This window comes from Molossus molossus, unplaced genomic scaffold (assembly GCF_014108415.1).
Source record: "Molossus molossus isolate mMolMol1 unplaced genomic scaffold, mMolMol1.p scaffold_m16_p_5, whole genome shotgun sequence".
NCBI lineage: Eukaryota > Metazoa > Chordata > Mammalia > Chiroptera > Molossidae > Molossus > Molossus molossus.
The window spans coordinates 35,019,305-35,044,029 of NW_023425388.1; the positions used below are offsets into that span (position 1 = coordinate 35,019,305).

Consider the following 24,725-nt stretch of genomic DNA (forward strand, 5'->3'; position numbering starts at 1 on the left):
ACAAAAGTATTTCATTTCCAGTTACTTAAAATAGTATATTATTGCAGCAGCTAAGATAATGTTGGGCACTTGCCAACGCAAAATAGAAAGATTTGTGGGAGAGAACTAGAAAAACCTGGATACTTGAAGATCTCATAAATACACAATTTTCTGTTAAAATCATTGCTTTCATCGCAAGCATTTGCATCACACAGAGCAGGTGTCTACAGCCGGCAGGCCAAATCTGGCACACTTTCTGCTCGTGTAAATCAAGTTGTATTGGAACACAGCTATGCTCATTCCTTTTCGCGGTGTCTTTGGCTACTTTCACAGTAAACGGCAGAGTGAGAAGTTTCTATGGCCCACAAGGATGAAACCATTTACTATCTGGACCTTTGCAGAAAAAAAGTGCCAGTCTTTGGTATAGACTAAAGAATGAGGATATGCAAGTATTTTTAACTTTATTACAATCATCTCTAAACTTTGTCACAGATTATCGGGGCTGAAAGCCAGATCCAAGAGAAAACATGGCAATCAGGGCACTAGCAAAACAGCATGGCGTTATTTGCTAAAACTTGCGACTAAAAGTTAATGAAAGGTATTTCCTCCCCCACTCCGGTTGTTCTTCCACATAAAGAACAATATAATGCTGACGTCAGTATTCTTTAGGTTGGGCATGATAGCAAAGAACCTCAAACTTGCTTAAGAAAAAAAAAAGGGAGGAAGACTTTTTGTCAAATAAAATCAAAGGATATCAGAGCCTGGAAATTTAAACACCATCCTCCTTCTTTATGTCTGCCTCCCTCCCTTTCCCACTTCTTCTCTACCAAGACCCCAGTCCTGTCTTTCTTTCTGTGCTGGCTTCATTCTTTCCCGCTGCAACTGGGTTTTCTCCACGTCACGGGGAGTATGACCCTGGCAGCCCCAGGTGTATGCTCCCTGCCATCGCCAGAGCAGCCAAAGAGCATTTTTCTTATCCGGCCTCAGTAGAGAAATCCAAGAAGACAGAGTATAGTGATTGGTTTGGGGTTCACATGAAGAGCAGAAGAGGAAACTGTGTGCAGACCAGAGGACAATCAGTGGACGAGCGCGTAGCCTGACCATGTGCTCATCCCCCACAACTAGCCCTCCCACATGGTCACACGACCCAAGGAAATTCTACGAGTACATTGCATCTATTCCTCAGTTTAGTCAGCCTCTTGTAAATGGTAATTGATTATTTAATATATCCTGATTCCACTCTCTTGATTTCACAACTCCATTCATTTGTTTATCATGAACTTTATTCCTGATGCTACAATTGATGCTTTAGTTTAAAGAGACAGACAGACACTGTTACATCTTCCTCTGACCATTAGGTCAAATAATTCCAATGTCTTGGTTCCTCCTCAAAACCCTATGACTGAGACTTCACTTTTTTTTTTTTTTACTTCCATTCCATTTGTTTTTTAAAAATTAAAACACACCTTCTTAATATATGAAACTCAGAATGTGACCCTAGATAATGATCCATACCCCTCGGGCTACTTTTACAATTAACCTATGAGTGGACTTGGCTGGCATCAGGGATGGCAAGATACAGGGACTGAAAAAAATGCATCTCTGCCTCTGTCTTTTGCTTGTCTTTGGGGGTTAGGTCATCTGTTCTCTACTTGTATAAACTGTTTTCTCCACACGACTGAGAAAGTAGACACCAGCTGTCCTGAATTTACAACACAGCATCTTTGCCATTGGAGAGAGAAGAGAGGTGCTTGCTATATTCCATTTGCTCCAGCCTGCAAAACTCCATTTGTGCAGGGTCTTAGGTGTTGCCCACCTTGCAAACTAACCTGCTAGTCTCATGGATACTGTAGAACACTCTCAACTATTGGCTCAGCAACAAATATTTCTCATGGCACAGCAGGCAATGTGAGTTTCATGTTCACACCAGTGCCCCCTTACCCCCAAGTGTCGTAGGAACCTCGTGGGGCACCCCAGGCGGATGTTGCCCACACAGTGAGCTTGTGTTCCAGCCAAGGATCACCAATCTTACGAAACTCTCAATCTTATAAAGGGACTGCTAGCAAACCTGTCCCGACTTTGCCCCCAAGGGAGACATTATCTTTATTATCTCAGTCAGGGAACACATATGGCCTCCGATCCAGAAGGGGATAGTAGCTTTAACTCCTGGCTGTTTGCTAGGCAAGTATCCTAGGAAAGATAGTCCAGGAGAAAAGCTGCTGCAAGATGCAGAAACTCTGTGGGGAATTGCCCTCCACAAAAAGTCCCAGGGAAGAAATTGTGGTCATGTGCCCATCTCAGATCAAGTGCTTTGTCCAAGAAGTTGGGTTAGTATTGGTTCTGTTCGAGTTGACTTTCCACCCAAAGACAGAGGTGAGGGTAGCTTATAGACATTAGGAGAGAACTGTGCTTGACAAAGATGAGTCACATTTATTATGACTCAGTGTACAGTGTCAATTATAAGGCTGAAGAAGTCAAAGATGAGGCCAGACCATGAAGAATTATGTAGCTCATATTAAGAAGTTTGGAATTTTTCCCATGTGCAATAGCAATTTTGTTAAATGATTTTATAATGATGGAGGTAAAAGATAACAGGGACCTGAACCAGGAGAGCGGGGATGGAGAGAAATGGGCAAATTTGAGGACATTTTGATAACTTCTAAAGGGAGAGAAGACAGACTCAAAGACAAACTTTGTTTTTTGTTTTGGTAAATTTAGTGAATTGAGGTATAGAACCTAGAAAGAAACGTGGATTTGGGGTGGAAAGTGCAAATTCGGCTTTGAAAATGGTAAATTTGAGGTAGGACAGGTCAGAGAAAGCTAGGCTGGGAACATGGATTAGATGTGTCTACGATATGGGTGGAAGAAGGGTAAACATGGAGAAGACGTCTAGGGCAAAGCCTGAAGAACACGGATATTTAAGGGGAGGGCATAAGAAGAGAAACCTGCAAAAAGATTGAGAAAGAGTAGCCAAGATGATAAGTAGGAACAGATAGTATGATAGAAGCCAAAGATGTTTCAAGAATAAAAATTGATCTCATTTTTAAAAATAGCTATGCAACATGCCCACGGTATGGATGTACCACACGTAATATAAGGACTAAAAATAAAACAAAGAGCCCTGGCCGGTTTGGCTCAGCGGTTAGAGCGTCAGCCTGCGGTCCTGAGAGGCCCGGGTTCGGTTCCCGCTAAGGGCACGTACCTCGGTTGCAGTTTGTCCCCGGCCCTGGTCGGTCGTGCGGGTGGCAGCCACTCGATGTGTCCCTTTCACATCGATGTTTCTCTCTCTCTCTGTTCCTCTCTCTCCCTCCCGCTCTACCTGAACAAAAAAACAAAAAAATGTCCTCGGGTGAGGATTAAAAATAAAACAAAGAACTCAAAGCAGTTACATGACGTCTAATACTCCTGGAGAACAGCCTTCTTCAGTTGGGGGCAGGGGAACCCCATCACCCTTAAAGGAGCACTGTGGGATCAAGTGGGTCTTATTAACACACTCCTGGTGCGATGACGTTCAGTAAATGTCGGTAATTTTCCTTTATAAAAGTGAGTCACTGTGACTCGCATGTGGCCGGACCATACTCACTTCTAGATCTTTTTCAATCACTCTTGCAGCTATCCAGTCATTATATCTGTAATAATGTTGTTTTTTGGTGCCAATGTACTTGTTCCTAATAAATGTGCCCTTTCCCCTAATGATTACGTCACTGGTACCAGATCCTTTGACTAATTGGTTGCACCAGATGTCACAGATTAATTGGCAAGATGAATACAAGTGACAACTTACTTCTGCCCATCTCATTAATGTAGATCAGCTCTGGCTGATCAGTTCTCTTCAAACATTACCTAAAATGGCCCTGGAACTTGTGTCATCCTGAGAGTAGTATGGTTGGTGATTGTTGCTTTCTTAGCAGGGATTTAACACATTTTGTTATTGTTTATTGTGTGTGTACACACGACACATGTACATTTCCTGACCTGTTTCTTTTTTCTTCCCCTAGGATGTGCCCAAATAAAGTAAAAATTCTTAGCTCTTTCTTTAGGACAAGGTGGGGAAAAAAATCACATCCAATCAAGTAGAGAAAAAGATAAGGAAAAATAACTGGTCGGGAAAGGCATTTTCTAATTCATTAACATATATTGGTACCTCTTATTTTTTTCCTTTTATGAAAAGAATATTTAAAATAATAAACTATTAAAAATCACACACTTTAAAATATTTATCACTCTATTTTTATAGCTTTATTGACTATTACCAAGTTTCAATGTTTCAAATAATTAAATACTGCAACTGGGACATTAAAAATACAAACTAATTTACCAAAATAATTGTATTCTGAATATTATGTACAATATTACACATTTTACATTACATAAAGGGTTTTTTTACACATAAAGGTAGAATTTGATTTATGATTACTGAAAATCCAAAATACATTTGAACAAACAATCCTATGCATACATACACAATCACTCAACTGAGACAATCAAAACCATACATGAATGTGGTTACTAAAAATAAAATTACATTCATACAACAATGGTAGAAATTGAAATTTGTTTTTATTAATTTGAGAGTATTATTACAAAACCACACGAATTATATAACCTAATTTTATATATCTAAAAATCTTTATGCTTGAGACCAAAATGTTTCTATTCCAAGGGAAATTTTTGATTTTTCACTTCTTTATTTTAAGGAATTTTTATAATTCATCATCACTAAAATGCCTGTCTGTGGGCATAATGCAGACCCAACCCCAGCCATCGGAGAAGTCATCTGGGTCTATCCTACCACCATGTGTACCTCACCATATAGTTTAAAATATAATCCTGTTCAATTGTACAATCTGGTTTGCCTTCATATTCATACTTGTCATCAAAGTGATTACACATTGAGGTACAGAGCACACAGGGTAAATACATATTACAGTAGGGAACTAGATAATGAAACAAGGATATCACCAGGTGGCTTCGGAAAAATATAAGAATGGGTGCTCATGTAGAAAATAACACCCATACACAGCAAATTAGTTATTAAACGTGTCAGTCCTCCAAAAAGGTTAATATACTAAGTAAGGCATCACACCTTGTTGGAATACTGAAATATCTAAGCCCAGACTACTGTTCCATGAATTTTAGTACCATCTCACATTTACATTTAATTCCTTTCAAGAAGAATAGCTGTAGTTTTCAGTAAAGCCCACTATTTTTCTAACTGATCTGACAAGTCTGAAAAGCAATGCCACTCTGTACATGGATGTTATTCAAGATACACAGACGGATGAAAATTCTATCATAATTATACACAAGAACCTCGAAAAGGGAACAGTTAGCAAACTGGCCATTCTCCTTCAAGTCTACACAGCATTTTTGCAGTATTTCTTCCTTTGGAATCCTGTATTTTATCAAAGGCCAACAACAGAAGACAGAAAAGTAACAAGTTGAAACATACAAAACCGATGTCCTTTGCAACATCCCGTAATCTTCGCTAAATGAGATTCGGGGCCTCAGTTTTGCTTTGTTTTCTTCTTGCTCAGGTTTAGTTTGAATATAAAATAAGCTCTAACATAGGTTATCAAAATATATTCATATAAATGTACGAGCACTTCTAATACAAAAGTTTAAAAAAAGTCTAAATTCCCAATTTTTGTAATTAAATATCCTCGAGTTCAGTAGGCAGGTTCATTTCTGAGCAGCGTGTAAGGAGCCCGTCGGCGGAGCACAGTCTGGGACGCGGGCGCAGCTACATTTCAGCTCTTCGCTGGGACTTCTCGGCAACAGCTGCCCCGTCCTCCTCCTCCTCTTCCTCCTCCTCATAGTGCTCCTCCCGGCCTTTGGGGGGGTTGTCTTCTCGAACTTCGTGTTCCTCTCCATCAGTGTTTTTCTCATCGGCCTTAAAAGAAGAGCAAAGAAAAACACCTAAGAGGCAGGGCATAGAGTTAGTGAGATAAAGAATTCCCTCTTTATAAAAAGGGGCGGGGGGAGTTACTCATTTTCAGAGGAAGGAAGGAAGTGAAGAAGAATGTCCCAATAGGCAGCAGTACTACGGTCTTTCCTAATCTTCATACTGTCACACATTGTTCTGAGCCTAGGCCGGCCTGCCAGACCCCCTGGCACCCAGGACATGCCGGGTGGTGTCTGTCCAATTGTACACCCGTATCTCCCCCGATGCGCAGTGAGCGCAATGGCAACACCCTTGCTCGTACGTTTTCATCGTTTTCACCATAGGGCTCTTCAGCATTACGCTCCAGTTCCCTTTTTTTCTCTTCAGTCAAATCTTCCTGGACCTAAAACAAACCAGAGATACTAGGTGACACCTTTATCATTTAAGCACTTGAAACAACGTATTCTGATTTCTGAAGCATTCATTCAAAGTAGCAGCAACAAATTAAACTAAAAGTAAATTTAAAAAAAGATTGCAGACCTGACTTGTATGGGCTATGAAGAAGTGTGCAATACACACACTACAAAATATCTGACTCGGCTGTCTTCCGTTCCAATGCATACCTGGCACACTGCAGCCGCTTAGTAAATACTGTTGAATCAATGAATCAATGCAAAAATATCTGCTCTGTAAAGGCACAGAAAACGGACCCCATGACCTATATGTAAGATAGAAGAAAAATGTGTATATATATTTCTATAATTAAGAATAAACTTTTCTGGCCCTGGCCGGTTTGGCTCAGCAGTTAGAGCATCGGCCCCAAAACAAAAGAGTTGTGGGTTCGATTCTGGTCAAGGGCACGTGCCTCGGTTGCAGTTCAGTCCCGGGCCTTGGTCGGGGTAGTGCAGGAGGCAACCAATTGATGTGTCTCTCTGACATCAATGTTTGTTTGTTTCTTTCTCTTTCTCCACCCCTCCCCCCACTCTGTCTGAAAATGAATGGAAAAATATCCTCAGGTGAAGATTTAAAAAAAATAAACTTTTCTGGTTAATATATCCAGAACATAAAATACAATCATTTCCATTTCTTCATAAAATAGTTATTAAACTGCCTCAAATCCCTACATCTCTTCAGTAATTCTAACATGATGCTTCTGTTTTTAATAGTTTTCTGTAATGTATGCTATTACTATTTTGTCATTGGTCCCAATTATTTTTTCAAAATGCAAACCAAAGAAATCATTCAAATATTTTTGCTAATCTCTAATAATCATATTCCACAAAATATAGGAGTCAGAAAATATTTACTAACTTAGCTATTGTGAAAACCATACATATGCCAAAAGGTTTAAGTCATTTCAAAAAATTGCTGACCATCAACTAAACATACTGTACTGTCCTGGTACAAAAAGAAAACCTGATCTCTCCAAGGACAGCAGTATAGAGTAAGTCTTCTAGAATAATACCTGAAATTGCCTGGTGTGTGTGTGTGTGTGTGTGTGTGTGTGTGTGCGCGCGCGCACGCGCACGCAGAGGTGGGGAGTGTTAAAAATCCCAGAAATGGTCAAAGGAAGGAAGTATGCAGGTGTTCTAATTAAGGAGCAAGAAATTCAGGGCTGCCTCAAGGTGGTTAGCCTGGGTGCAAGAGGAATAAACCACGACCTACCAGCAAGCTTTGGAGCGAACCTGGCCTATGAGGAGCCTACAGAGACGAACTTTCGAGCAGGCCCTAGACCAGCGGTTCTCAACCTGTGGGTCGCGACCCATTTGAGGGTCGAACGACCCTTTCACAGGGGTCGCCTAAGACATAACAGTAGCAAAATTACAGTTATGAAGTAGCAACAAAAATAATTTTATGGTTGGGGGTCACCACAACATGAGGAACTGTATTAAAGGGTCGTGGCATCAGGAAGGTTGAGAACCACTGTCCTCAACAGAGCCCAGCTTCGTGAACCTCTCTAACCAGCCCGATGCCAGCTGGACTCACAGCCCCTAAACTACACGACACAAATAAATTCATTCTGGGACAGAGACACAACACATCTTTTGTATTCCCATGTCCTGGTGGGCGAGCTAGAGAAGACACAGGTCGCACAGCAGGCTCTGCCTGTGGTCCACGGCATCATTCCGCCCTTCACCACAGAGCCTCATAACAACACCCCCAGGACACTGGGATGGAAACGATGAAATTCCTTGAGTGTCCTGGCCGATTCCAGTGAACAGACGTGTCTTCCACAGCCTTAACAATGACAATATACTAGTGAACACGAAGCCTGGCTTAGCTGAGGCTGGGGGGAAACCGTCCTGAAACTGCAGTATGGTGGAAAGAATATATAAAATCAGAGTTGGCACACCTGTTCTGTAAAAGGCCAGATAGTAAATACTCAGATTTTCTCAGCAATAGAGTGTAGCAACCACCCAACTCTACCACCACAGTGCAGACAATGTGTAAATTAAAAAAATAAAATAAAATAAAACATGGCTGTCTTCCCGTAAAACCAGACTACAAAACAGGTCGAGGCCAGTAGTTTGCCAACCCCTACCACAGACTTGGAGCCAGACAAACCTGGATATTAAAACCTTGGTTCCGCAACTGTCCTGGCCTTATAAACAATGAGGTCATTTATTTTCGTTATACAAAGTTCAAGCACACACAAAGAAAATAATTTCTGACTCCTTAGAGCCATCACCAAGGTTCAAAAGTCATCACAATGTTGCCACCCTGGCATCACCTATTGGTTTTATTGTGTAATGAATTATTCTTCAAAATTCTAGACATCATATCATTTCATCCCTACCCATCTCAGTATACATCTCTAAAAACAATGGACTTTTCTTATATAACCATAATGCCATTAAAACACCTGATAAATTATCCCATGGTATCATCTAGTGTCTAGTCTAGTTCATATTTTCACTTTCCTGATTGTCTTACAAATGTCTATTTACAGCCGGTTTGTTCTAGTCATCATCCAAACAAAGGCCACACCTAGCTGAGGCTGTTCTCCTCTCTTTTCCCCCTCAATGTTATTGATTTGTTGTTCTATAGAAACACCTACTTTTTGTATTTATTTGCTTCGTTAAGGAATCCCTTAACTCATTCCTTTAGCCTCGACATTTCTTACAAAAGCAAGTTAGCAGAAGGCTTGGATGAATTTAGGTTCAATTTGCAAAGCAAGGTTCAGGAGGTTTTTCAGAGGTGATGCTAAAGAATTCATACTGTCATCACATCAGAGGGTACATAACATTTGTCCACTTTTAGTGAGGCTAAGATGGGCCAGTGAGCCTACAGTGATAGCCTGATCCCTCCACGGTAAAATTCCCTGACTTCCATTCATCTAGTGATATCATCCATTGATGACTGATCTTAAATCAATTGTTTAAATTAGGGCTTAAAGAAATGCTGACTTTCTAATTCTATCATTCTTCTGCATCCACTAACTTCTATGAAGAAGAACTTGGCCTCGTCGATGATTTAGTTATATTGCATGCTGGGTATATTTAATTATGGTAGCCTTTAAAATCAGACCTCAGTAGATTCTAATCATGGTTCTAACAAAAACAAGCTGTATGACTTTTAAAAATTTAGCTACCCACTCTGAAGCTCACATTTCTTACCTGTAAAATAAAAGGGTTGGATAAAAATGAGTGCTTTTTAGTTGTGTGGAGTAGGAAGAGTCACGGATTTTTTTAAGACTTTGGAAAGAAAGTTGACAGCAAATGGGTATAGATACACACCATTTTTCACAGAAGTTTCAGGGGGGTCAGACTTCCCAAAGTCCACCTGCAACACCCGTCTTAGGACTGTCTCTCTAAATAGTGTGCTCCTGAAACATCAGCATCAGCCGGGGGGCTTGCGTACAACTCTGACTTCTAGGGTTCATCACAGATGAGATCAAAACCTCCAAGGGCAAGGTCTGACCAGTATTTGTATTTTTCACACCCTGTCCAAGGTGGTCTTTTGTCACAGCAACGACTGAGAGCCACTCGCCTGAATGACATGGATACTGGCTACAACGCCTCTGGCTAGAGTGATAAACACCCTTTTTATGAGATTTCTTCTCTTTCTTAGGATCTGTTGTAGAAAATGTAGGTTGTCTACCATATGTCAATATAACCTGAGGTGGAAAGTACTGATTTAATTACTCTTTAATTTAGGGAAGCCACAAATAAAATTTAAAAACTTTTTCAGATTTATAGATACACCCTATTATTCTAGTAATATATTCTATTACTGTGTGGGGCAAAAGTCATTCAAGTTCATCTTAGAGGCATTACTGAAAAGGAAAAAAATGATATGTTGTTTCTAATTTTAAAATATGCTTAGACAAATAACCAGAAGCCAAATGTTCATACTTCTTTACAATGTAGACACACCAATTATGTCTTCCACAGTCCACCCCCTTCATTGTCCTGTTAAAGGTGATGCAAACAGTGTGTTAAAGATTTCCCAACCCTGCTGCTCATTTTTGTTCACTGAATTCGGATGTTTTAAGCATTTTAGAAATGGTCCCTATGTGATGTGGCAAAGTTTAATAAATAGCCCAAACAAAACAGATCGAGTGCCCTGGCTGGAGTGGCTCGGTTGGTTGGCACTGTACCATGCATCGCAAGGTTGCTGACTTCATTTCTGATCAGGGCACATGCCCAGGTTGCGGGCTTGATCCGCAGTAAGGGGCGCGCAGAAGGCAGCCAATTCAGGTTTCCCTCTCACATGGATGTTTTGTGGGGGGGGTTTTCCTCTCTCTCCCCCTCTCCCTTCATCTCTCTCTAAAAATCAATTAAAAAAATATTTTTAACAACTTAGAAAACAAAACAAAACAGGTCTACTGAGTCTGCAGTGAGTTTTGGCTAGCTACCCCTCCCTGTCCCTGTATGTCTTAAGGCCTTTCTTTACACATCAAGGAGGCTATGAGATGAGCCAGGGACCGGAAGGCTGGACCACAGCAGTCAAGAACGCTGGGATCCAAACAGCTGGCTGGACTGTGACCCGGGGAAGGTCTTCAGCAACGTCAGCTGCAGAGCCGGCCGCTGCTCGCTGAAGGATGCTTAGCAGGAGGGTTCTGCCGTCTGGACAGCTTGCTGGCGTCACTCACAGGCGGGCAGCCAAAGAGCCTCGTGCTTGCTCTCTCACGAGTGTTCACACCCATCTGTTTTCAGTTCCATTGGGGAAACTGAGGTTTCAAGCAGTCCTTCAGTCTTCATAACTTTTTGAACATTTAAGTAATTTTAGAGCCCACCGAGCACATTTTGGGGCAAGGTCATAACTTGTCTTTTTGCTTATTAAGTAGATGAAAAACCTGGGAAGTGAGCAGCAACACGTGAACGTGGGCATCTTTCACTGAATCCCGAACAATAAACAACGCGTGCTTGTCCATTCCCTGTCTCTGAAGGGTGACCACCACCGTTACACTACGACAAAAGGCGGGGACAGTGCAAATTTCCTAAAATCACACTGGTTTGGGGTCCTCTTAGAGGTCAAGTCGCAAGTCGGATGGGCCGTACCTCGGAACAGGTACTGCCCTACCCAGATGCACGTCCTCCCGGGCGACGTGACGCGAGCAGGAAGCCTTCCACCCCAGTGATCAGCGGGGACAGCCAGGAGACTGAGGCTTGGTGCAGATAACAGTGCACGGCACATACTCCGTGGCTTTCGGAGCGCCCCCAATCTCCTGCACACCCACCTGTGAACGAACACAGCCTGCTCCCTCCCACGCGGCACTCCTCTTTAGTTTTCTCATTGTGCTCCCGCCTGCTGAGATCCTTGCCTCTGACTGTTACTAGTCCTTGAATGGTGTTTGGGAAACACTCTTCTCCACCCTCCTCAAGGGAAGAACTGGGAACAGTGGGAAGAGGTGGGAAGACCCAATAATCATTATCTCAGGAACCACCAGAAAAAGGCCACACCGCCTGAACAAGGGATGCTCGGGGGCAGAGGACAGTGGCCCGGGGAAGAAGAAAGGCAGCCGGGGTCCTCGGGCTGCCTGGCAACACCCTAAATGAGAGGGTGTGGCAACCTGGAGCCGGTGGGAGGGGGGGTTAGAAAGTGGGGACACACGGGCAAGCACAGGAGTTCGGGGCAGGAACCGGGCTCAGAGCAGCGAGAGGAAAAGGCTGCGGGTCAGTCCTGCCCCCTGGAGGAGGAGCCTTGGCCTCAGGGCAGTGGCTGCCGAGGGTCAGGCTCTGGCCTCTGCCTGGTCACCTCTCCTCCCCCTTGTCTCTGCCTTTCTTTTCTTTTATCCTGGATCCCTCTTGGATCACAGGATTTCTCTCTCCACCCTAACTGACATAATATAGAAGTAAAAAAAATTACCAGTAAATATTGGTTAAAATTGTATGTTTATCCTTCCGAATTTTTAAAAAGAAGCCAAGGTGAACCTCTTCTCTTTTAATCCCTCAAAGGATCCTGGCATCTGCCATGACGAAATGAAGTACTATTAACCTAGACATCCAGCTACAAGAGAACTCCAGATGAGTATCTTTTCGTGCCAAATGTCTTCATATTCAAGGCCGCGAGTTTCTCTAATGCCCTCTTCTGATAAGAGAGCTCGGGATGAACAGCAGGGTGAGAAAGAGAATAACAAGACTGAGCCAGTTCCAGTGCATGTGACTAGAGATGCGCTCTGCCAACGGCTGTACAGAGCCACATCCTTTTGTTTTCCTGGCATAAGCACAAATTTTAGCATTAGCTCTGAAAGCTGACAAATGCAGCAAAAATGAGAAAGGAGACCTAGTGAAGGGAACGGTGTCCTGAGTGCGGCAGCACAGGTGTTCTGAGCAGGCTCTCAGGTGGGGACTGTGTCCTGAGTGCGGCAGCACAGGTGTTCTGAGCAGGCTCTCAGGTGGGGACTGTGTCCTGAGTGCGGCAGCACAGGTGTTCTGAGCAGGCTCTCAGGTGGGGACTGTGTCCTGAGTGCGGCAGCACAGGTGTTCTGAGCAGGCTCTCAGGTGGGGACTGTGTCCTGAGTGCGGCAGCACAGGTGTTCTGAGCAGGCTCTCAGGTGGGGACTGTGTCCTGAGTGCGGCAGCACAGGTGTTCTGAGCAGGCTCTCAGGTGGGGACTGTGTCCTGAGTGCGGCAGCACAGGTGTTCTGAGCAGGCTCTCAGGTGGGGACTGTGTCCTGAGTGCGGCAGCACAGGTGTTCTGAGCAGCTCTCAGGTGGGGACTGTGTCCTGAGTGCGGCAGCACAGGTGTTCTGAGCAGGCTCTCAGGTGGGGACTGTGTCCTGAGTGCAGCAGCACAGGTGTTCTGAGCAGGCTCTCAGGTGGGGACTGTGTTCTGAGTGCGGCAGCACAGGTGTTCTGAGCAGGCTCTCAGGTGGGGACTGTGTCCTGAGTGCGGCAGCACAGGTGTTCTGAGCAGGCTCTCAGGTGGGGACTGTGCCCGGAGTGCAGCAGCACAGGTGTTCTGAGCAGGCTCTCAGGTGGGGACTGTGTTCTGAGTGCGGCAGCACAGGTGTTCTGAGCAGGCTCTCAGGTGGGGACTGTGTCCTGAGTGCGGCAGCACAGGTGTTCTGAGCAGGCTCTCAGGTGGGGACTGTGTCCTGAGTGTGGCAGCACAGGTGTTCTGAGCAGGCTCTCAGGTGGGGACTGTGTCCTGAGTGTGGCAGCACAGGTGTTCTGAGCAGGCTCTCAGGTGGGGACTGTGTCCTGAGTGTGGCAGCACAGGTGTTCTGAGCAGGCTCTCAGGTGGGGACTGTGTCCTGAGTGCGGCAGCACAGGTGTTCTGAGCAGGCTCTCAGGTGGGGACTGTGTCCTGAGTGAGGCAGCACAGGTGTTCTGAGCAGGCTCTCAGGTGGGGACTGTGCCCGGAGTGCAGCAGCACAGGTGTTCTGAGCAGGCTCTCAGGTGGGGACTGTGTTCTGAGTGCGGCAGCACAGGTGTTCTGAGCAGGCTCTCAGGTGGGGACTGTGTCCTGAGTGCGGCAGCACAGGTGTTCTGAGCAGGCTCTCAGGTGGGGACTGTGTCCTGAGTGCGGCAGCACAGGTGTTCTGAGCAGGCTCTCAGGTGGGGACTGTGTCCTGAGTGTGGCAGCACAGGTGTTCTGAGCAGGCTCTCAGGTGGGGACTGTGTCCTGAGTGCGGCAGCACAGGTGTTCTGAGCAGGCTCTCAGGTGGGGACTGTGTCCTGAGTGTGGCAGCACAGGTGTTCTGAGCAGGCTCTCAGGTGGGGACTGTGTCCTGAGTGTGGCAGCACAGGTGTTCTGAGCAGGCTCTCAGGTGGGGACTGTGTCCTGAGTGCGGCAGCACAGGTGTTCTGAGCAGGCTTTCAGGTGGGGACTGTACTCTGAGTGCGGCAGCACAGGTGTTCTGAGCAGGCTCTCAGGTAGGGGGGTGGTTTGCTCAGGTTGTCATCTGTCCATTCTCTCATGTAGTTCCCCTTAGGGCCAAAGCCACACCTTAGTAAGATGCCTGGCTGAGAGGCATCTCTACAACAGGGATTTAATTTACCAGACCATTTACTGGTCCAGAGAGAATCCGAACACGGGGCCTTGGCCTCATCCATGTCACGTTCCCAGGAAAATGCTGTGACAGGGCGGCTGCCACCACGAGCACTCGTCAGTCAATGGCACAAATGCGGCTCCCGGTGACTAACCCTAACTGACACGAAATGCAAGCAGTTTACAACGAAAAAGCCAACTAGAACGAAATGTTAAGAATTTCTACCCAAATCCATTTTATTCAACTGAACTCTTTACATATTTTTCCTTTTCTTTATTGCTAAATTTAATTAAGAAACCGAATTCTTAGGAGGGTAAAGGCTCAAAGTAGAGCCCGTAATCTACCTTAAACGGCAGCAGGGTGTGAAGCACTCCAACAGACACCGTGGGGCAGCCTGTGGGGCCGGCACTGACCAGGCTACCGGGTCAGCCTAGACTCCCGCAATGTGCGGAGCAAAGCCGTCTTGTAGGGGGAAAGACACAGCAGAAGCTATTCTCACAACGACCACATACACCTAAGTCCACTGTTCTTGGAAAGCCAAACGTCTTCTTCATTCAAAATTCCTAATGAGAGCCAGAGGGAGGGGATTCTATTACCCTATTGCCATCTTCTAACCAATGTCCCACGGCCATGGTCTGTTTCCCCCGGAGCCACCCTTTCTCACCCTGCCTACATCTTTCCATAAACACCTCCCCACGAGCACGGGGGAGCCCCTGCCGCTGAGGTTCGCTGGGGGTGCGCGTGAGCACCAGGCAGCGTCACCAGTCCCCTGCGTCCCACCGTCCTACCTCCTCCTCACCCTCCTCCTGGTACTGCTCATCGACGTTATCCTCCTGCTGGTCTGGATTTCCGGCCATCTGTGGAAACAAAGGGGAGGCTCGGTTCCTGAGTGATGCAGACACGGTTTACAGTACTCAGGGACAAAGGACAAGCCGGCCGCCATGAAAAGTGTGCCTTCAACGCATCAGTGCCTGGGAAATAATGAGTAATCATTCCCAACACGAAGCCCAGGCCGTCCGTCACCCTCTCTCTCTGCGTGCAGACACATCATTTCATACAGCAGCCTGCAAACCAGCCAGAGAGGCAAACCTTCTGCCAGTGCAGGTTATGACTCATCCTTTGCATACAGCAGGCGTTTATTAGGATACCCAGGGGACACCGCTCCCAGCGGCCTCTGCTCACCACCAGGTGCTCCTCCACCTCTGCATTCCCCTGCTTCAGGTGACTCTGCTTTTGCTCTTCGTTTTCATCTGGCAAATTTTCTTCTCTTGCTTGCTCGGCCTCCTCGAATTCATCTTCGCCTTGATTGTTGGGGTCATCTGCGGGGTTTATATCCTCCACAGCTGCCCTCTGTAAAATGTTAATGGAAAGCAACCACCATTTCAAAACCTGGGATCAAGTTGAATTTCATTTGAAAGGCCACGCACAGGCAGAAAATGAAATCGCCCTGCACTGGACTGCTCAGATCTATCCTCGCCAGGGCCCGCAAGCACACGTTCCACCGTCAGGATGAAACTCCTGCGCCATGTGTCAGAGGCGGACAAAACAGCGTGCAGTATGCCTGGCCCTTCCGTAAGGGGTTCCAAATTCGTCCTCAAAACCTGACTATCACAGGGAATGTGAACATAGCTAAACAGACACAAGAAAAAACAGCTGACAAGATCCAACAGATCAAGTAGGAGAAATAATTAAAATGGAAAATGCAGACGGGCAAAGGGTCACTTCATTCACTGGTGTGCGGACTGCTGTGCGGACACGCTTTCCTTCGCCAGCGATTTCTCACACGTAAGCGGGTGAAACCAGTTGGAGAGGAGGCAGGCCCACACCAGAAAGGGTCCGAGAAGAGGCCTAAGAAGCAGACAGGAAGGAGGCTAGTTCAAAAGTAAATGATCAGTTTCCAGCGCGGGTCACATTTCCTTACAACAAACGCCATCAGGACCCTGAGCGATGTCTTGGTGAGGGACAAGAACCGAGCTAACCCAATCTTTGGTGATATATTTTGAAAAATATCTCCCCTGACTCACCCCTCCTCCCAAGTAGTTCTCAGTTCCTGTGTCCAACAAATTCCCTTCGTATTACCAGCTTCAGAATTATCGTGATTTTTCCACTGAGGCTCCCAAAACGCCTTTCAAAATAATACATGACCTCATAAAGATTCCAACTTCTGAGCCCGAGCTGGGCAGAAGCGGCGATGCTTCCCCATCACTCCAATGTCACCGAGGACACGTGCCTGAAGCAGAAAACGCTTCCCGGAGACGGTGAAGCCTCGGGGTGAGATTTAATCTCTCACGGGTTCTCCAGACATGATTCTACTTCGATTCACTTCAGAGCCTTGGACACGTTCAAGAGCTCACTGCAGTCTCTGCTGAGCCGCTGTCTGCACGTCCCAGCTGTTCCCCTCGTCCAAGCGCAAAGGACACTCCTTGGCAAGACAGACTGACACCTCACTACCTGCACTAAACCCCAGCTGCTCCACCATCTCTGATCATAGACATTTCTTTTTATGCATGTTCAATCATTCACGTGGAAATAGAAAAGAGTGTCACACATTCTCTTCAGGAAAAAAATAAATAGCAAAGCTTTTGCAAATTTAACAAAAATAACTCTGACCAAGTAATAAGTAAGGTTTAACAGGCATGGTTGTTACAGCCTAATTAAAATAACTAGATGATCAATTACACTTCCCTAAAGTTGGAGAAAGGTGAAGGGATGAAGAACTACAAGTTGGTAGTTACAGAATAGTCACGGGTATGTAAACATGGGGGAATATAGTCAATATACCTACATAGGGTGGGTACTAGATTTATTGGCGCGCCCAGTTTGTAAGTTATATAACTGTATACTCACTAGGTTGTATGCCTGAAATAAAATATTATACATCAAATGTAATTCAAACATTAAAAATAACAAATAAAATAGGTAAGACAAAGAAAGGGACAGGCAGACCAACAATTTCAAATTCAAAGAAGGTATGGAAGAGAAGATGCCAATGTTTCCTGCGTGGTCTCCAGAACAAGCACACTGAGGACCACAGTAACAGGTTACAAAGCACACAGCACCCGATGTCACTGCCTGAACTGCATCCACCCAGATCCCCTGCACCCCTCTGGAGCATACTCTGGGGCTTCTGCACTCACTCTGCTGCCCTCTTGTGGACACTCCCTTGCTCTCTCACATCTGGCTCTCAGACTCCCCTCTCTACAGCTCTTGCTCTTTCCTGAAAATATTTCAGGGCCAGGGTTCCCTGGAGCATTCTTTCTTTCTTTTTTTTAATCCTCACCAGAGGACGTTTTTTCCATTTTTTTGTTCAGATAGAGTGGGAGGGGGAGAGAGGGAGAGAGAGAGAAAACCATCGACGTGAAAGGGACACATGGAGTGGCTGCCAACCACACGAACCAACCAGGGCCGGGGACAAACTGCAACCGAGGTACATGCCCTTAGTGGGAACCGAACCCGGGTCTCTTGGGACCGCGGGCCGATGCTCTAACCGCTGAGCCAGACCGGCCAGGGCCCTTTCAACATGCTAATTCCGGGGTTGGCAGGCAAATGAGGTCCGCCCTCCATCTGTGCACGTGACGTGGGAAAGGCTTCCGCCAACGTGGCTTTGAGCAGCCATCAGGAAGAATTCTCCATGATCATCAAGGAAGGATGTGGAGCCTTTTATCACTCTGCTGGGTCAACATAAGCAGAGCCCCTGGGGCAGCACAGACACACTACATTCTAGGAACACGGTGGGAGGTTTACCAGCAGAAGATGACAGGGGAGCTTAAGTAAGGTGCACAAACCATCTGCACAGAAGCACAAGGACATGACCGTGTGGAGTTGGCTCGCGGTGCTTATCGGCTAGGCCAAGGCCCAGGCCACCCGCGGACCTGGGAGTCCTGGTTCTTCTTCTGGTAAATGCGATATATCATCACGGTATTTGGGCAACTTTCTTCACTGTTCAGGCCACCTATTCTTATCCACATGTTTATTAAAATGGCCACGGACTGCTGGGAAGTCAGAGTCACATGACCTACCTAATGCCTAGCAGCCTGCTCACCAAGTTCAGTAACAGCTACTTTCCTTTCTCCGGTTCCCTCTCCAACTCCCACACTTCAGAACTTCTACATCTTTCAATGCCTTTCAATTTTGCTTTTATTATTTTTTTTTAGCCACACTGGCCAATGCAAGTGGTATATTTTTCTTTTATTTATTTATTTATTTATTTATTTATTTATTTATTTTTATTCTCATCCCTGAGGACATTTTTCCATTTTTTATTCAGATATAGTGGGGAGAGAGAGAGAGAGAGAGAGACATCGACATGAAAGGGACACATCGCTGCCACCCACACGACCCAACCAGGGCCGGGGACAAACTGCAACCGAGGTACGTGCCCTTAGCGGGAACTGAACCCGGGTCTCTCTGGACCGCAGGCCGACACTCTGACCGCTGAGCCAGACTGGCCAGGGCTGCTTTTAATTTTTAAATTTTATTTTAGTAATCTACAAGTCATCAGAGAAAGACTCCTTTGATGTTTTCCCAGGGCACACTTGAGCCCCTTCTCATCACACCCCTGTGGCTTACAGTCCACATGGCTCACTGCAGCCCTGCCGCCTTCCTTCGCGCTCCGGACAGGCATGGCTGGGGCCAGAGGCTGCGGCAGGCAAACCCTCAGGTGTCCCTCCTGCCTTGTGAGTTTCCAAGTGTCATGACCAGAAGAGAGGGCACTTACGTCTGCCTCGGACTCTGGGTCTGCTTCATGGAGCCCTTGTTCCCGAGGCTCGTGTCCATTCTCTGGGTCTTCTTCTGCCTCATCCTGGTGCTGGTTGTCTCGCTCATAGGCTAGCAAATCGAAGGAACTGGTATCAGCCCCGATGAATCAGACAGGACTCTTCCCTTTCACTAAACAAAAGCCACCAGTAGACTGTTCCAGAGACCATTTCTCCCACTCTCTCCTCCAGTGAGGCTAACTCAGAGTAAAGCGTATGTCTCAGCTTTTCTGAATAACGTCATGTCCTTCTCCCGACCGTGTGTCTAAGGAGGTCGTGTGGGTGAGTGGCACCATCCTGACTCTCTGAAACAGACATTTATAACAGAAACTGCAATTCCCCACCCCCTGTTCCATTTTTTAAAACACAACAATCAGAACCCACTCAAGAAAAGTCCAGTCAGCTGGACATTACTATAACTGCCATCTAATTTTTGGTAATAACAGAGGAAATAGCAAGGTACCAAAAGTAGAAATTGACACTGTTTCAGAAAGTAAGAGAAAGAACAGCCCTACGTGGGGAACAAACAAGAAACAGGGGCCATTCAGTGTTCTCGGCCCTGGCAGAGTGACCATGGCCGCACACAGCACCTCCATTCTGGGCTCACACCGTTTACGCGCTGCTCTTTGAAAAAAAACAATTTTTTGATAAATAGAATTTAGACAAGAGCATACAAAGAGAACAAATACATTTTTGGTGTTGTTGTTAATCCTCATGCGAGGATATTTTTCTACTGATTGTTGGAGAGGGAGGGAGGGAGGGAGAGAGGGAGGGAGGGAGGGAGGGAGGGAGGGAGGGAGGGAGGGACATCCATGTGAGACACGTTGGTTGGCTGCCTCCCACACCGCCCTGGCTGGGACCCGGGATCAAACTCGCAACACTTTGGTCCAAGGGCCAACACTCTAACCACTAAGCCAAACCAGCCAGGGCACAAATAACTTTTTAAGGAAGCTGTAAGAGGAGAGGTTAAGTATATGGAGAGTATTTAACCCATAGAAAATATAGTAACAGGATAACTTACATCAGGTTTCAAGTGCACCAAGGGAGTTATTAAATAAAGAAGGGAACAAACCATTCTGTAATCTTACTGATAACAGAACAAAAAAGCTTAAAGTGCTGCACAGGGGACATAAGGAAAACAATTTCTTGACTATAAGGGCTGTGAAGTATCAGAACAGGCTATAGAGGGAGTTCGGGTAATCACCTTCTTTTAGGCTGTTCTGAAAGGATACATATCGAAGTGTTAGTGTTGTCAGAGAGACAGTTACTTCCTAGCTCTACCGACACAGCAATATTTGATAAATGTCATACTAGATGCACACTATAAAGGAAAGCTACTATTGACTTAATTTTTGAAAACTTTTAAGGCAGTGAACCAAAAGCCTCCAAGGTAAGGAGAAAATGAAGAAGTTTCCCAAAGCATAACAGTCTTATGAGAACGTGTCAGAAATAACTATTTAGTATATACAAAAGCTAAAACTACTGTTTCCTTTCTACTCTAAAATGTTCCAGAGGAAACATTATCTTGGGCAGTTTTGGCTACTAATGTGCACTGTTTGGAAGGATTAAGAAAAACACAACAATGAACGACAGATGAAACAAGTCTCCTTGGCATGCACTCCGAGAAGCAGAGAACTCTGAGTTGATCTATACGACTATGCAATTTTATTAAAACATCCATCATCTAAGAAGTCTTACCACCTCCTTCTTCTTCTTGGATGCCCTGGTCCTCCGCTCCCTGAACAATATCATTATCCATAGCATCATAATGAGCTTGCTGCCTGCAAGGGGGACAAACATGATCAACCCAGCCACACAAATTAAGTAGCACAGTTTGACATGAGTCACTTATCTTTAAAGATGGTAATAAACTCATTTTTCAACGTTCTTTCTAAAGCCATAAAAATGTCTTTAAAAAACGTACGCAATTAGGTTTAATAAAGATTCCAGATATACTTTCAAAAGATACTTACAAAAAAGATAAACTACCTTTCAGATGATAAAGTTACCACAAAACCTACTAGGTTATTCTGAGACCTACACTATCATTTTTCAGCAGGGAAAATATGTTGATTATTTTTACAATTAAATATTTGGAATTTAATTCTGCCTCTGCTACAGAAACAATATGAGCCCCTCAAGTTCATGGATGAAAAAAAAGAAAATGCACCAAGCTGTTTTTAATCTGCTTATAAAACCAGAGGAGGGCTGCCCAGGCCCAGCAGAAGGTACCGTAGCTGCTCGGGGCGCTGAGGATGCCCCTCCTCGCGCCGGGCCTGCCTCTGCCGGGCCATCTCCTGGGCGAGAAGCTGCTGCTGCTGCTGCTGCCTCAGCAGGTGGCCCTGCAGCCTCTGCTGGTGCAGAGCCTCCTGCTGCTCCCGCAGCCGCTGGGCCTCCTCCGCGCGCCTGGCCGCCAGTCTCTGCTGTTCCAGCTGCTCCTCGTAGGGGGATCGGAATTTGGTAACCGGCTCCGCTGAAGGGTGCACCTGGGGAAAAACAAGCTGGTGTGGAGCACAAGCGGTCAGGTCCTCCGAATTCTCCCTTCCTTTGTTTCTCATGACAAACTCAGGAGGTAGGGCTGGGGCACGGATACCTATCTGCCAGGTGAACTGGGATTGAACATGTCACTCAAGGTCACCCAGCACTGGACTCCTACTCGCCAATGCCTCGTGAGTCACCCTTGGTGTCTTAGCAACTGGTCCTCTCGATCAACGAGCACTAAGGCCAGCTTTCAGTGTGCACCCTCTCAAATACCAGAAGACCAACAGAAGAAATCAGTTCTGAATTTGAATTACACTTATGCCCAAAAGCCTCTGCTCTAAGCGGGAACTTGGTGAGCTCACACTAATTGGACCTAGGGATGCTAATTGGAACTCTAGTGATGTCTGTACCAACCAGAGGAGAGACATCGCCAAAAAAGTGAAATTTCAGATTAGGGTGGAGAAGCAGAGAACCAACTGTCTTCCAAGAGACAAAGACTGGGTGGAAAGATAGTCCCTTCTGATCAAGGGAAAACCTGATACAGGCATTCATACACGCGGCTTCCAACGAGAGCTCCACCACTCTGCCCTCACCCCCCAACTGAGGCAACACAGCAAGGCGTTCCTTTTGAAGAATGCCACAAAGGATGCACAGCTGGGAGAGGCTTCTTGATGCCAAGTTTGCAACATTATAAGGGAGTAGCTACAGAGGCTTTCAAACCTACTCAGCCCAAAGTCTCCAGCAGCTTGAAGTCTTAGAAAGTTCGAGGTCAAACACAGCTTCTGTTATAAATAAAAGGTGACCAGTATCCACGCTAAGACCAGGTAGCCCTATTGTTGAGTATCAGCTCAACAGTGGAAGAAAGGGACCTAGCCACATTCAGTGTTGCTTTAAGTCCTTTCAAAGTACCACTTATAAAAATAATGAATGATTTTTATAAATCTTACCTATGTGAGAGGACAGTGCTCAGGAGGGGAGTCTGAGCAGAGGTTAAACATGCTCGCCTAGTGGAGTATCCCTAAGTGATAAGATCAGCTTTGATAACTTAATAACCACCTGCAGGTGAATGGGCAAAAGCCAAGACACACGTGACAGTAAATGAGCAGAAACGAGAGACCTTTGATCATAGAAAATCAGACTTCTCTCGGCCTCAGGATGACCACAGGGCTTGAGCACATACTGGGAAGGTGCCCAGTCGGGTGCTCACCTACTCTGCTCTGCTGAAGGGCCGTGAGCACGTGTCTCCTGTACCGGGCCCCATGGACACACAACACACACACAGTCAGCTCTCTCTCTTTTCTCCAAAGAGTTCTCTAAGGCATGTAGGTAGCTCTGCTCTTACCTTTACAAAAGAAAACTTGAGTATGTGCACGTAGCATTCAGGGAAATCACTCCCATTTTTATTTTAGAGACTGTCATATATGGAGCAGCTTTTTTCTTTTACTATTTAAAAACAAAGCCACGCCCCTCATCCCAGCCCGCAAAGACAATTGGGAGCCCGCGTGGAGCAGGTGCCCTCCTACCTCAGCACGAGCAAGCCCTTCGAGAAGGTTGGCGTCTTCTCTCTGTGCCCTCGGGTCCTTCCACTGCCGGTCCTGCTCCTCGGGGGACGGGTCGTGCTCCTCCTCCAGGTGCTCCGCCTGCCCCACCTGCTCCATGGCCTCCTCCTCCAGGGCCTTTCTGTGCTCCTCTTCCACCTGCCGCCCCTCGGGCTCTCGGGCTGCCGCCTGTGGCTGGTTCAGCTCTGCGGGAGCCTGCAGTTCGGCCTCCTTCTGGGTGGGAGGGTCGAGTTTTGTTTCTTCTGTTCTCCGAGGCGCCACTCCATGCTGCTGCCACACATCACTACTCCGAGACACCTAGGCCAAGCACAGCCCTGGAAGTGACACACTCCTATTTCGAAAGGAGAGCCGTCATTTCTTTATAGCCATGTCCGTGGGGTTACCAATAGGAAAAGCCCGGAGCCTAGAAATACAGAGTCCTGACTAAAAAGTATGGCTGAATGGAGTCACTGAGCGCTTCTCCCTGTGTGATGTCACTCACAACACAGAAATAACATAAGCAGAATTTCAGCTGGGAAAGAATATTGCAAATAACCTGAAAGTAAAGCAGACCTTTCCCTCAAAAGCAGTCTAGCTCGTTTTCCCTTAGAATTATAAGGGGGGGGGGGGGAGTAACTTCAAGTGATGAAACATTTTCATACTTTTCTTTGTAAATTTTGTTTTAAATAATGATTTGAAAAGAAAAGGATAAGATCAAATAGAAGATGAGTTGGGTTTATTTTTTATTAGCTAATTTTAAAAAAGAGAATGTCTTTATTAATGGACATCCACGTTAGCTAAAAATAGTGCCCTCTAGCCCTGGCCAGTGTGGCTCAGTTAGCTGGGCATCGTCCCAAGTACTGAAAGGTCACCAGTTCGATTCCTGATCAGAGCATGTGCCCAGGTTGTGGGTTTGGTCCCTGGCTGGGGTGTGTATTGGAGGCAACCAAATGATGATTCTTTCCCTCTCCCCCTCTCTTCCTCTCTCTCTCTCAAAAAAAAAAAAAAAAAAAAAAAAATCAATAAAAACATACTTTTACAAAAAGAGTGCCCATTAAACCAGAAACTGAAATAGTGTTTCTTAACGTACTGAAATAGTGTTTCTTTGCAAACCAGAGGAAGGCTTTTGTATTTTGTACTGTTAATACAGAAAACTCTGAACAAAAACACGTCTGAAGAGTACCCCTCTTCTAAAGTTCAATGACTTAAATCCGCTTTCCCTGCAAGCTTCTCTATCTTCACTAGAAAAGAGGGGCAAGACGGAGATGGTATAATATCAACAGGAACACCTGTCACTCCCTCCCCCTTCTCTACCAGAAAAAATAACTTCTTTGGTCAGACTGCTCTCCCATCATTGAAATAAATGTGAAGGGCTCTCCTTAAACGAGCAGGTATATAACTGAGGAGCTGGACTGCATAAATAAGTAAATGAACCTGGACGAAAAGTCCTTTCTTGGACATCTGAGGACAGCTTTCGGAGACACACGTGTTACCAACATTCTCCCGTTCCTGGCAAGTGTGGTTTGACACTGCCCTGGTTTATGCGGGATGTTTCTGCAGAGAACACTAAGTGCTTCCAGCGCCTGTCACTGCTCTTCCCAGCATCCCTGTGAGAAAGGTCAAAGCAGAAAACGGCGTCTCTACCTCGC

General features: G+C 45.7%; 1 protein-coding gene across 8 annotated transcripts in view; it reads right to left on the reverse strand.

Moving 5' to 3' along the window:
- Positions 1–4,316: 4,316 nt before the first annotated feature.
- Positions 4,317–24,725, reverse strand: part of GOLIM4 (golgi integral membrane protein 4) — a 73,814-nt gene continuing 53,405 nt past the window's right edge. Inside the window, exons 8-15 of one of the 8 annotated variants that reach the window (XM_036243393.1) lie at positions 23,062–23,394; positions 21,290–21,558; positions 20,756–20,838; positions 19,021–19,130; positions 15,486–15,653; positions 15,092–15,160; positions 6,186–6,266; positions 4,317–5,872 (exon numbers count right to left, since the gene is read on the reverse strand). In XM_036243393.1, coding sequence (XP_036099286.1) covers positions 5,723–5,872; positions 6,186–6,266; positions 15,092–15,160; positions 15,486–15,653; positions 19,021–19,130; positions 20,756–20,838; positions 21,290–21,558; positions 23,062–23,394 — 1,263 coding nt within the window. In that variant the 3' untranslated portion in view covers positions 4,317–5,722. The remainder of the gene's footprint in view (positions 5,873–6,185; positions 6,267–15,091; positions 15,161–15,485; positions 15,654–19,020; positions 19,131–20,755; positions 20,839–21,289; positions 21,559–23,061; positions 23,395–24,725) is intronic. The other 7 variants (XM_036243390.1, XM_036243389.1, XM_036243392.1 and 4 more) reach the window with 7 other exon arrangements.